Raw genomic sequence first — 12,797 nt, forward strand, 5'->3', positions numbered from 1 at the left:
TGAATCTTGAGTAACTCTTTCTGCGTTGAAAAGTTGAGTACTTGCGGTGTGTGAATTACATCCTCGAGCTCTGCTGCCGTCACCCATGAGTCATTTTTTTAATTATTAATGCAGTGTTTTAGTCAAATTGTTTCGTTTCAGTAATAAAAGTAAAGGTGAAGATCGTAATGAGGTCTTTTGGGAGAAAAGGATGAGGAAGGATAAATATGAATAAATTATGAATGGGGCAGAGAAAGCAAAGCTTTATGAACATAACTCTAAAAGTCTATCGCTCTCAGAAGAGTAATGACCATTAAACCAGTTACACTAGCTGCACTGTTAGATGCCTTAAAATGGCTGTTCTTAGAGTTGTGATGTTGACCATAAAATGGTTAATTAAAAGTGTTTTTGGTGCAAATTCTTGTGTTAAACAGTCAACGGCCAGTCTCCCTATAATTACATGATCATATTTGGCTACATACCCTTTTCCCTTACTTCTGTGACACCTCTATATGCAGCATAACATCAATTCCAGACGATTTCATCACACTGGTTGACATTTTGACAGCCCAGGCGTGAGTCATGGACAGGCCAACACGCCCGAGGCATGTCTGCTGAAGGATGTAACACCGGCAGCACTTACAGCACTGCAGGACCAGCTCATTTTATCATGTGGTTAGCTGTTTACTGAAAAGTTGCTAATGAAAGTCACAGGGCTACGGATGAATTACGCAATGTCAACACTGTGCAGCACAGTACATCATCTCCTCTCCTACATGTTTTTTGTAATTCCTTAGGATATCTATTTATTACAGTTAATTTTCAAGGAAATGTGCACATAATGGCTTCCAAAGGGGTGTTTTTTTTATCATAGAATACTGTGAGAGTGCAGGCCATATTAATTTTTTACACATGTACTGTGTGCACACAGATGGGCAGGAACCAGCACAAGGAGAGATTTCTATATGAAAAACCAACCAGTGATAATGTCTGCAGACTTTCCTGCACAATGGTTGCTCAAGTTTTTCCTCCAGAAATTTTATTTTTTGTTCGTAATATTAAGTTTTGCTTGTTACTATTCCTGAAAATGTATGTAAATTTATTCTAAAACGCCTATCCTAGTCCAGCCCAGAGTAAATTCAGAGCTGTTGTTGAACCATTTGCAGTATAGGCATGGTTTTTGGGCTCTTCTGAAAGATTATACGCTGCATGTTTTTCCTAAGCTGTCAGCACACACTGAATTATTTATTCATTTTTCTCACCTAAATTGTTTAATGCAACAATAAGGCTGCGGATGACCTGTAACTCCCCCTATTAGCTGGAAAACACAATGGGTCCACATGGTCTTACGTGGTCCAAATTCAAATTAGATAACGCCATCACTAACTTGTTTTTCTCAGGAAATATTCAGGTACCTGGCAAACGGGCGAAAGTTCTTTATTTCCTAATTTACACTAACTTTGAGCATCTATAATCGTTTAAAACAATTGCTTAGGTAGAAAAACAACCTACCCAACTTGCATCGTTTTTCAAGGATATACACTAAATATTTTGTTGTGTATTGTTTTGCAGAAGTTAGCATGCTAACCAGCTAGTCCAGTCTGCAAACTAAACAGCTAACAGGGCTAACTTGTTAACGGCAGCTACAGTTAGCAGCAGTTAGCAGTTACTCTTGTGATATGCTCCCCCGTATTTGTTTTGAATATTAATTGAACAGATGGACAGTTTTCACATACTGCACCTTTAATACACATTTTAATTACTGTTAAAGCAGTTAATAAACCGGTCCAGCAGTAAAGCATTAATCTCATTTTCACATGAATGATTTCAGGCACAAAGCCGCTCTCTCTCCCATTACTGCCGCGGCTGCTCATCGTTCCTATTCCATCGGCCCTAAACATAACAAAAGACCGGCCTCCCCGCACAAGTGAGGATGTTTACAAACCTTTTGTGCCGAACCTCTGCAGTAAATGAAATTTTAATGGGGCAGGTTTGCAGCATGTGCTCTCTCCTCTCCTGGGTTTTTCATCAGGAGAATTGATTTTGATGTGTAAATGCAAACGAGCCTTATTACACAGCTCTGTCAGCTGGGGCGGAAGAAAAAGATTGATACAAACGTCTCACAGGTAACATCACACAGTTTATTAACAATGCTGATAAATGGATTCTAAAACTATAATTATTTTTTATTGAATTTTATTGTATGATGTGTTTGATTGTGTGCTTTTGCACCCAGACGAAGCAAAGCAAATGATGTAACACCTTTTTCCGACAGTACAGACACTTTTAAAGGATGTCAGTCTTTCCTTCCCCGTGTGTCAGTCAGCCTTTTCTTACTGACTTACTGCAGTTGTCTTGGTAGCGCTGTGACAATGTGACTTCAATATGTCACATGAAAAAAAAGCTCACTAGAGAGAAGACTCCTTCGGTTCCTTAGTCTGTTTGTTCTTCAGAGGAAATTACATTTCGTACTGGAAACCTATAACTAAGCCTTCCGACTTTCTGACTGCACAGACAGGCCTGTGTCTATTTGAGACACTGTTTTTAAAGAGCTCCCTTAAATCACAAATTAGCGTAGGCTTTTTCATGTCACTGATTTTTTTTTTTAACCCCACTAATTACCGCTCAGGAAAGGCACCCAAGACACGGTGCACTGCAAAACTGCAATTTACAGGCAATCACTTCAGAGGCCTTGGTTTGTTTGGCCCTCTGATCCACACTGGGGGACATCTTGTGTTGCATAATTAGGACTGCATTTATGGATTAAGTACTTTAAAAGAAAACCCTGACAAAATACCTGCAGTTTTTTTTCTTTCTTAGGATGACTAAGGCTGAAACAAATGCCCAAGATGTCAAATTCCTAAGCAGGAAAACGTGTTAGTTTCTGAATAAAACATGCAAATAAATGTACATGCACTGGTTGCAAAGGAGGAGTGATTTATCGCTTCATCATGCTCCCTTGACACAGTGATACAATATCTTAATAGTCTCATACTGCCATGATGTAAAAGATAATTGATCTGCCCTGAAGCATCTTCCCTGCTGTGACCTTCAGCTCTTTGGTTAAACTGACACTGATTTCAAGCGTTGTTCACAGGTACTGATGGCATCAAGTGGCTTGGAGTCAGGATTGAGACAGCACTCGGCGAGAAACTGGATTATTTTGTTTAAATTGTTCATCAGGTTCAAAAGGTTGAAGGTTGTCACTCAGACCGAGGCTTGAGGGCAACTTCTCAGTGACATTCAATGAGGTTTAAAAGGTTTGTCCACAATTTAATAGCAAAATGTCAACAGTGTTTGTTTAACAACACAATCGCCAAAATAAACATATCTATGTTTCTGGAAAATTAAGTATAGATAAGTAAAAGGTCATGTTGATTTCCTCAAAACCATTATTATGATTGTATATGAATAATTTTAAAGTGTAGTTGCCAGTTTGTTGCAAAAATGGCTGCGTTAGCGGCTTCATTCTGTTGCCCATCACAAGCTCATCGACGAAGGCGGAGGAAGACAAGAGTTCATAACATCGGTTCAGCTTTCACGTGTTGGAGTCACTCAGCTCCCTCAAAGAAAATCCCTTTTTGAGGAAGTCATTTGCTGAGTTTCAACCACACAAAATGGATCAACCCCAAGTGGACTACGCCCTGTCTCACTTGCCCTGCTTAGTTTACAATGGAGCAAACATGCTTGCTGTGTTTATTGTGCAAAGTGATCGCTAGATATTCAAGGCACATGAGCGATGCTGCCTTAATTTATAATCCTGTTTAACTCCTGCTTAATTTACATTTGTGTTACCTTAGAGCCTCTCACTTGGATAGGCAAAGGGGTGAAAAGGAAAGAGAGAACATTTAAATAAATAACGGAAATCAAAACAAGTATTTGCATAAAAAATAGACAGTAACATCGGCTTTACATTATATGTAACATATATAGTATGTTGCTCTTTTGATCAATCTTTTAATCAATAGCACTGAGCCTGCCTTTCTGTGAGGACACTCACACCGGCGTCAAGATCAATGGCAGTTTGGGAATAAAGTTGTGTTTTCCCTCTCCCCCCTGACTTCACATTTGAATAGATTGGTGCTGGCACTTGTTTGCTTTGAAAAGGTCTGCGCTCTCTGCTGGAGACGAGTATTAGCCGTTCAGCCATTAATCAGATTTTACTCAGCTCGAGGAGTTTGGGGCACGAAAGCGCATGCATGTTTGATGTAAAAACCTGTAGATGCTCCTCAGGCGGAGTCAGTCTGACTGAGGGAGCACACGAATAATATCTCACTGCTTGTTTTCATTCCTTCAGAGAGGTGATAGCATGGCATTAAAATATCACAAAGTCTACGATAAGATAACAACAAGGTGGCTTTCTTGCTGAGTATCACAACTAGGAACATGTTACACCCTTTCCAAACCTGATTAAAAGCTGTTTCACCCATGCATGTTAATGTTTGATCTGTCTACTCCCTCCTTACTGGAAGCAGTTAATGTGTTGTCCAAATATCTTTTCAGCAAGTTATGAAACTAAATATTTGACACAAGAATGAAAAGATGCACAGGCGACAGAGCTTTCTTTTACTACTCGTCCCCTCAGGCTCGACTGAGAGACGATGGTTTGTTGCCGGATGAACAAATGCTTCATGTGCTGCGACGTCTGCTGACTGAATGTTCTTTGCTTCGTCTTTACATCTCTGCAGCCTACCTTTCCCTGTCAGGATGTGTCACAATAAGTCCGTGCTATTGTGCAGAATGAAAGTCACAGTCTTAGTCATACTACTGAAACATGAATGTTTTATAAGAGATGTCTCACTGTTTTCAAAAGCATAGTTTGCATTAGCAGCGGGAGCAGTTACCTAATAGATGATTCCCACCCTAAATACAGACAAAATAACTCATTAAGGAGTTCGCTTCTGGGTTTTAATGAGCAGAGAGCAGAGTTACAAACTTTTTACACAGTCTCCACGCAAACTGGCTTCACTAAAACACCAAAGATGAAAAATTAAACCCGCCTGGTTATAACTCACAAAGTGATAAAGCAGCATTATCTGTAAAAAATGTCGGAGGGAGTTAATGATGTGCTGCATCGTGGCCAATGACATTAAAGTTTGCTGTTCTGCAAAGAGCATCCTTTAGAATATAAATGGCTAAGTGCAGAGCCCGGCTGCACTAATAAACCAGCACATATTAACATTATTATAAGTTATTATCTCAAAGTTCCTGCCTGCGTTGCTGCTGGTTCTCCCTCCATGCCTTGCTCCAATTAGTGCCTCCTTACACTGAGGCAGATTAAGTGGTGTGTCAGTTTGACCTGGTGTGATCCTGTGATACTGTTTGTACTCGTGTCACTATGATAATAGTAATAATGATAATATTTATTTATATATAAAAACAGAGTTTACAAAGTGCTTCGACAATCAAGCAAAAAGCAGGAAACTCAGGAAGAAAATAACTAGTAAGTGAGTAAACACTCAACAGTCGAGCCAAAAAACACAAAAAATGTAAATGAGTTATTACAGGTAAAAGGAGTAAAAGTGATAAAAACAGGCAAAATCACAGAAAAGGAAAGGAGGAAGAAAAAAAGAAAAGAAAAGTTAAATAAATAAAAAAATAAAACAATAAAGGACGATTAGGTGACGATATTAAGAACAGATAAAAAAGATTATGAGCAGTTAAAGGAATAAGGGACAATAAATAGATAACAATGAGAAAGCAGGAAAGGACGGTAAGAAGAAAAAAATTAAAAACATACGTCATCCAAGTGCAGTAAAAGGAATAGAGAATGAAAATTCAGTTAAAAAAGGATGACTTAACTCAACACAGTGAGAATATGGGAGATGCACAAGCCCCAGGAGAGCAAGTAAGTCTGGGTGACTATGACCTGACATCAGAGACGACCACAGACAAAGGGCAGGTGCTACAGTCGAAGCTTTCGCTGTCCTGTAACTTCTATGATTGCCTCCGTTATAAAACCGGAGACTAGGAGTGTGTTTCCACTTGATAATTTCCCAAGACGTGTTGCTGCACCTGCCTCGACACATTCATCAGCGTCACGGAGAGATCGTATCAGTTCTCCACATCCTCTCCCCCCCTCTGAGCGAGGGAAACATCTCCTCTTTGAAGGCGCTAAATCTCTTTATCTAACCATCTTCCCAATTTTGTCCCGTCAACAAGTTTTGACAGTTTGACGTAAATGCAAAACACGATCAAACAAAGCGTCGAGCTGAAACTGTCAGCATTCTCTCCAGATTTCCTCCTTTTTTTTTGTCTCAAAATGAAGTGAGTAACTTTGCCATTAACAAAAAGATCTCTTCGTCCATCCTGTTTTCATCCATCAGTCCATTCATCCATACTTGTGTCCCTCAGTGTTGCTCTAAAGCGTTTTTCTTCTCTTTCCTATAGTTGAATATTTGAGATTCACTGTGTGCACCGGTGTACAAGCAGAGTTTTGCACTAGGAGGCTGTTTTCACATGCATTGCCCAAAGAGAAAAATGTGTATGTGCTCACTGAAAATCATATTTTAAGAGGCTTGAAGTAAAGTTAGAGGCATTGTGTGTCCGGTTAAACTTAAACTGTGATGAAAACTATTTGCATATTCCTATATTCTATCATTTTTAATGAGGGAGAAGGAATAGGTGTACTTTTACATTGAAAATAGCACATACTAGTTAGCATACTTACGCAACTGAGTGAAGAATGAGCTTAACTTTGGCCTCAGTAGGTCAGGCAGAGGTGTTGTCACTTTGCGTTGTCATTAAAGCACCTTTACAACTCCCTCTAAGTGAATGATTTCCCCTAGACCTGAATATGACCCTGTGCTCCTCCTTTGACTGGCATTTAGTGTGCCAGTGTGTTTCTCTGCGGTTTGCTTTTAATTTCCAGTTCACCTCTTGTTAGGAGAAATCCAACCTCAAGAAACCAGACACAAGCACTGCAGCTGCAATGGCTTCAGGGAAAGAAAGCGGTTTTGGACTCGACAACCTTGCATTTGATGTAAGTATAATGACTTATTCATGCACAAAATCTTTAGTTATTAATTCAGCATCACCTGGATACATTCAGAAGAAAAACTGCTTTTGGTTTCTTGTTGAACTGTGAGGATTTCACCACACTGAGTTTTGATTTATCGTGCTACACTGTGGGCAAGGGTTCGCACAAGTGGGAGTAATTTGAGGTTGAAAGTTTCTGAAAGTTGTGCGACTGCTGTTGAAATGATCTCTGTGCTCTGACAGCCCTCGTACAGGGAGAGCCCACACAGCAATACATCTTATTTTGTTTGGATCACATCCATAAATCTGTATCTTTTTAAATGTAGTTGCTTTATAACTTACTGTTGGTAAGACTTTACCATGATCTGTCGTCTATAATGTCTGTCGGCCCGAAATTTCCATTTAAAAACAGTGGTAGAAGCTAACTACGATTATTTACTCATGTACTGTGCTTAAAGGTCCTGTGTGTTGGATTTAGTAACCTCTAGTGATGTGGTTGCAGATGGCAACTAACTGAACATCCCTTGTCTCACCCTCTACTATGGTATCTTTGGTTTGTCCACTCTGGGCTACTGTAGAAACATGGCAGAGCAGCATGGTGGACATATAAAGGGCTCTTTCTAAAATCACGAAGCACAACAATCCTTAGTTTCAGGTGATTATACATTGATGAAAACTTAATTATGAATATCATAATATATGTTGGTTGTTGATGCTGTACTTTTATCACACTACATTTATTTTACAACTTTAATTACATTGCATACACATTGCAGGCGAACATTTTATAAACCTATGACATACAATGCATTGAGTCAGGTTAAACATCCCAACAGTGTAAAAAAAAAAAAAAGAATGAAATTAGCTCTGTTGGGAACAAAGAGTTTTTAAATCAGTAAATAGGTAGTAATAAGTAAAAGATCTTCATACTTCCTCCACCACTGCCTACAAATCCAAACTGTTTTGAATAATTCAGCGTGGTATACATTAACTAGATGTTTAAACATGAGAACAAGTTATGCATTGGTACATCTCCAGGTGAGCTTAACTTAACTTTCTGATGATGTCCGTGTTTTTGCATTTGCATGTTTTTTATACGGTGCTGCAGATGGATGACCAAGTCAATGATCCACCCAAAAGAAAGGAGGGAAAGACATGTGGCAGCAGCTGTACAGAAGAGGAAGAGAGAAATAAACCCACCTATTGTGTGACTGATGTTCCCCCGTGGTACCTTTGTATTTTTCTGGCCATTCAGGTGGGTGTGATCCTCTCTGTGTTGTGAGCTGATTTTAGCCTTTAGTATTATTTGAAGTCTGTTATCTCTTTGAATGAGTTGGGAATTTCCTGTTTTGTGACACTGTGTAACCCACACTGTAATTGTGGCAATAAAGATTTCAGATTAAAACTTTTATTACCTCATCATTGTAACAATATTATAGCTCTCATTCTGATTCTAAATGCAATGAAAGAAGATAACAAACTTTTTGTTGCATAGTGCAGCGTTCTTAATGCTGTTTTGTGTTTGTGGTGGTGCGTTCAGTACCATCTATTCATCATATCTCCTCACTGTTCCTCTGCTGTGCAGCATTACCTGACAGCGTTCGGTGGGATCCTCTCCATCCCTCTCATTCTGTCGGAGGGGCTGTGTCTGCAGCACGACAGCCTGGTCCAGAGTCGCCTCATTAACACCATTTTCTTCGTCTCTGGACTGTGCACCCTGCTGCAGGTCATCTTCGGTGTCAGGTCAGAAAAATATGTCGCTGATTTATTCCATCACTCACCATCCTGTAAGAGATACATTGGCAAGATAGTTGGGATAAACTCTGTTAGCATAAGTTAGACCCTAAGCGACACATTTAGACAGTTGAAAAGTGGTACACTCGCTGCTACTTTTACTTTCTTCCTCTTAATGGAAACATTCTTAAAGCTCCATGAAGGATATTTACACAGTGAGCTCCATGTAGCTTTTTAGCTTCTTTTAGATCAATGTTTTGGTTTTACACCACATTTACTTTATGGTTCATACTCCCAACTTTTATCCACCCATTTTCAAGCAGACATGATCAGCAGCTGTTTTCAGTTCAGCTCTGATAAAACTAGCTCGTGAACAAATGCAATAAAGTTGGCAGCTGTTGCCAGATATTGGGTCGGTGAAGAACTAAAACAGAGCTAAAGGTTGAAGATGTGATCTCATCTTCGTCTGGTAGACAAGGCAAGTTTTTGATAACCTTTCAGTGCTACTGTTTAAATTGTGTTATTACTGTTAATTTGACAAAAAAACCTGCAACACTGATGACATTTCCATCAGCCTCAGCTTTGGTTTAGTGCTGATTACAATACAAAAATGTCCATCAAACACAAGCTAACCAGTTGCATACTGCTCTGTGTTGTGGTCTTGTACATTAGTAGACACGTGGCGTCCTTTTACTGCTTTGTTTTGGACTCATATCTCAGTGAATTTGTGTCTGACAGAGAACTGTTTTCATTTATCACACACTTGTAGGCTTCCCATCCTACAGGGGGGCACATTTGCTCTGCTGACCCCTGCCATGGCCATGTTGTCCATGCCAGAGTGGAAGTGCCCAGCTTGGACCCAGAACGCCAGTCTGGTCAACACGTCCTCACCTCTTTTTATAGAAGTGTGGCAGAGCCGCATGCAAACAGTGAGCAAACGCAAACACTGTGCATTCACAGTTTTCTAAAGAAGCAAGCCAACAAAGACGACAAACACACACTTCTGTGGAGCTCATGATTAATTCACTGAGGTTTTGAGGAAGAAACCGATCATATAGTTGATATCAGACAAAGAAAGAACGGTGACGTTGATGTTAATTGTATCGCCTATTGTGTTCCTGTCCACAGCTGCAGGGCTCTATCATGGTGGCGTCTCTTCTTCAGGTCCTCGTCGGTTTCTCTGGACTCATTGGCTTCCTCATGCGCTTCATTGGCCCGTTAACCATTGCCCCTACAGTCTCTCTCATAGGCCTGTCGCTGTACGATTCAGCCGGGACCAAGCTTGGCAGCCACTGGGGCATCTCTGCTATGTACGTAACTGCTCGCCGCCAGTAATGGTTCATTTTGCCAAGTTGGAGCAGTGAACCAGCAGTATTTGGCTACATTTTTCGCCCTGGCCTTTTTTTCAGAGGAGGCAACAGTCTGAAATTACATTCAAAACTAAATTTTTCCTGGTAATGTCGGAGCCTGTAGCCAAATCTCTTTGCAAAATTAGATTTGACAAGCCAGATTTTCCTTCGGTGGGGGAGATGTGATCATCAGTGGCCTGTTTCAAGTCTCTAAAATCACTCTCTAATTATGTATCATCATGCTAATTACAGTTCTTCTCATACACACAGGACCACGGTGCTGATCATCCTGTTCTCCCAGTACCTCCGTCTCATACCAATCCCTGTTCCTGCATATAGCAAAGCCAAGAAACTTCACAGCTCAAAGTTCTACATCTTCCAGATAATGCCTGTGTGTTTTTCACTTTTTATATCTTTTGAAGCATTTTTTGTTGTTTATCATGGTTAACTGGGAATATTGACACTGGTACTAATATTAGATATTGATTAGATTCTTCTGGGCATTGCGGTCTCATGGTTAGTCTGCTACCTGCTCACCATCTATGATGTCCTACCATCCGATCCAGCCCAGTATGGCTACCTGGCCCGTACTGATGTGAAGGGAAATGTGGTGAATGAGGCCTCCTGGTTCACATTACCATATCCTGGTAAATTCACAAGACATACTATCGACATACCTCTGTGTTTATCTGTCTTAGCTTTAATTCATTTATGTTTTTTTGGACGGGGATGGGCAAAGGCAAGCTGGTTAGCATGCTAACTTAATAGATATCTCTGTAACCCAATAACGTAGATATCATTATATCAAAACTGCTATTTCTTCAACTTTAATTTTTTCACATATTGCCCCTTTAATACGTAAGTCATATTATTAGTGCTTACAGGAAGATAAGGGAAGACAAGAGGGATAGTGGGTGTGTAGTAGGAACAAATATTGACAATATTGTTGAAAATACCAGGATGTTTTTATGGAGCATTCAATAATCATAGTTTTGACTCCTCGTTCAGGTCAATGGGGCGTGCCAACTGTGAGCCTGGCAGGCGTTTTTGGCATTATGGCTGGAATAATATGCTCCATGGCAGAATCCGTGGGCGACTACCATGCGTGCGCCAAGCTGTCAGGGGCCCCTCCTCCCCCTAAGCACGCCATCAACAGGGGTATTGGCGTTGAAGGGGTCGGCTCTTTGTTGGCAGGGGCCTTTGGCACAGGCAATGGCACCACCTCCTTTAGTGAGAATGTGGCTGCCCTGGGTATCACCAAGGTAAAAATCATTCATACTGCTTGATTTCATAACTAGGCAGTTTCCAAGTGGCTGTTTTCAGCAAATAAGCTCTGGTAAGTCCGCTGTCGTACGCTACCTGCACTGCCTGTTTGTCTGACAGGTTGGTAGCCGAACAGTGATTCTTCTGAGTGGAGTTTTCATGATTCTGATGGGGATGTTGGGTAAAATTGGAGCCATCTTCACAACCATCCCCACCCCTGTGCTTGGAGGGATGTTCCTGATCATGTTTGGAGTCATAACTGCAGCAGGCATTTCTAATCTGCAGGTAAACGACAGCATGAAATGTGATTTGATATTCTTTCCAAATGCTTCGCTACTATTTAGAATTTGACATGTCTTTATTTTTCAGTCCACAGATATGAATTCCTCCAGGAATATATTTGTTTTTGGTTTTTCCATGTTTACTGCGCTTGTCATTCCGAACTGGATCTTGAAAAATCCTGATTTCTTCAAAACAGGTATAAGCTGCCAGGGAATGTCATTACTTTTTAACAGCTTTCACCTCAACTGCTACGAGCTGACATAAAACTATTTGGTTCTCCTTGTGAAAAAAAGAAGATGAGCTTTCTGACTTGTAACTTGGTTAGAGCAGCAAGTGATGCACATCAATCTTAAGGTGTTTTGACATTTTTTCTCCTCTCTTGCAACTCAGGTGTGAAAGAGCTAGACCAAGTGGTGCACATATTGTTGACCACCCATATGTTTGTAGGAGGGTTTCTTGGCTTCTTCCTTGATAACACAATACCTGGTAAGCTAAAGTGGAAGGGTGTAATTTCGTCAAATTGCAATCAGTGCACATGGCCGCCTTACAGCGTTTCCATGTAGCTCCTGGGCATGTAATTTGCTTTTTGCGTATTGTTTCTCTCCTATTATTGAATCATTATGTAAACCACAGCTTTTCTACCTTGTGCACATAAACTGTTTGTGTTATTTAAGTCAATTTGTGGTGTATGGCTGTCTTCTATCTCAGGGACTAAACGTGAGCGTGGCCTCTTAGCTTGGGACAAAGCGCATCGTGAGGACTCTGGCACCACCCTGGAAACCGAAGAGATATATGACCTGCCCTTCGGCATAACCTCTTGCCTCTCATCTCAGTCTTGGGTTCGTTACATACCTTTCTGCCCATGGAAGGGCAACAGAACTCAGTACAGCTCTGAGGACAACAATAAGCCACAGTGCAAGGGGAATGGGGATCTTCCCAACGGGACAGGGGTCACTGAGGACATACATCTGTAAGGTCTGAAATAGAGGTGGTGTAATAACATACAATAATAAGAACTGTATCTAGATCTGCAACAATTTATTTATTTATTGATAAGTCAATGAGAATAAAATACAAGGCCAACTATTTTGACAAGCTAGTTTGGCACGTAAGAATTCATTTAGGGAAGCTGCTCTGTTGTTGTAAGCAGTTCTGGCTCAGGCGTGTGTGAGCTGACCAATCAGGGCAGACTGGGTATTTGGGAGGAGGGGC

General features: G+C 40.6%; 1 protein-coding gene across 1 annotated transcript; it reads left to right on the forward strand.

Moving 5' to 3' along the window:
- Nucleotides 1-6,910: 6,910 nt before the first annotated feature.
- LOC141017742 (solute carrier family 23 member 1-like) lies at nucleotides 6,911-12,559 on the forward strand. The gene is made up of 12 exons (XM_073492473.1): nucleotides 6,911-6,961; nucleotides 8,066-8,212; nucleotides 8,543-8,700; nucleotides 9,461-9,620; nucleotides 9,820-10,001; nucleotides 10,311-10,431; nucleotides 10,531-10,687; nucleotides 11,049-11,302; nucleotides 11,424-11,588; nucleotides 11,673-11,781; nucleotides 11,976-12,071; nucleotides 12,294-12,559. Exons 1-12 carry the CDS (start codon nucleotides 6,911-6,913, stop codon nucleotides 12,557-12,559), a joined length of 1,866 nt encoding a protein of 621 aa, XP_073348574.1.
- The last annotated feature ends 238 nt before the right edge of the window (nucleotides 12,560-12,797 follow it).

This window comes from Pagrus major, chromosome 22 (genome assembly GCF_040436345.1).
Source record: "Pagrus major chromosome 22, Pma_NU_1.0".
Taxonomy (NCBI): Eukaryota; Metazoa; Chordata; class Actinopteri; order Spariformes; family Sparidae; genus Pagrus; species Pagrus major.

What these genes read in the sequence shown, in the direction of transcription:
- LOC141017742 (XM_073492473.1), top strand. Translation starts at nt 6,911, where the DNA reads ATGGCTTCAGGGAAAGAAAGCGGTTTTGGACTCGACAACCTTGCATTT. An exon ending in CAGGTCATCTTCGGTGTCAG is followed by an intron (nt 8,701 to 9,460) that starts GTCAGAAAAATA and finishes ACACACTTGTAG; the next exon opens with GCTTCCCATCCTACAGGGGG. An exon ending in TCCTGATTTCTTCAAAACAG is followed by an intron (nt 11,782 to 11,975) that starts GTATAAGCTGCC and finishes CTTGCAACTCAG; the next exon opens with GTGTGAAAGAGCTAGACCAA.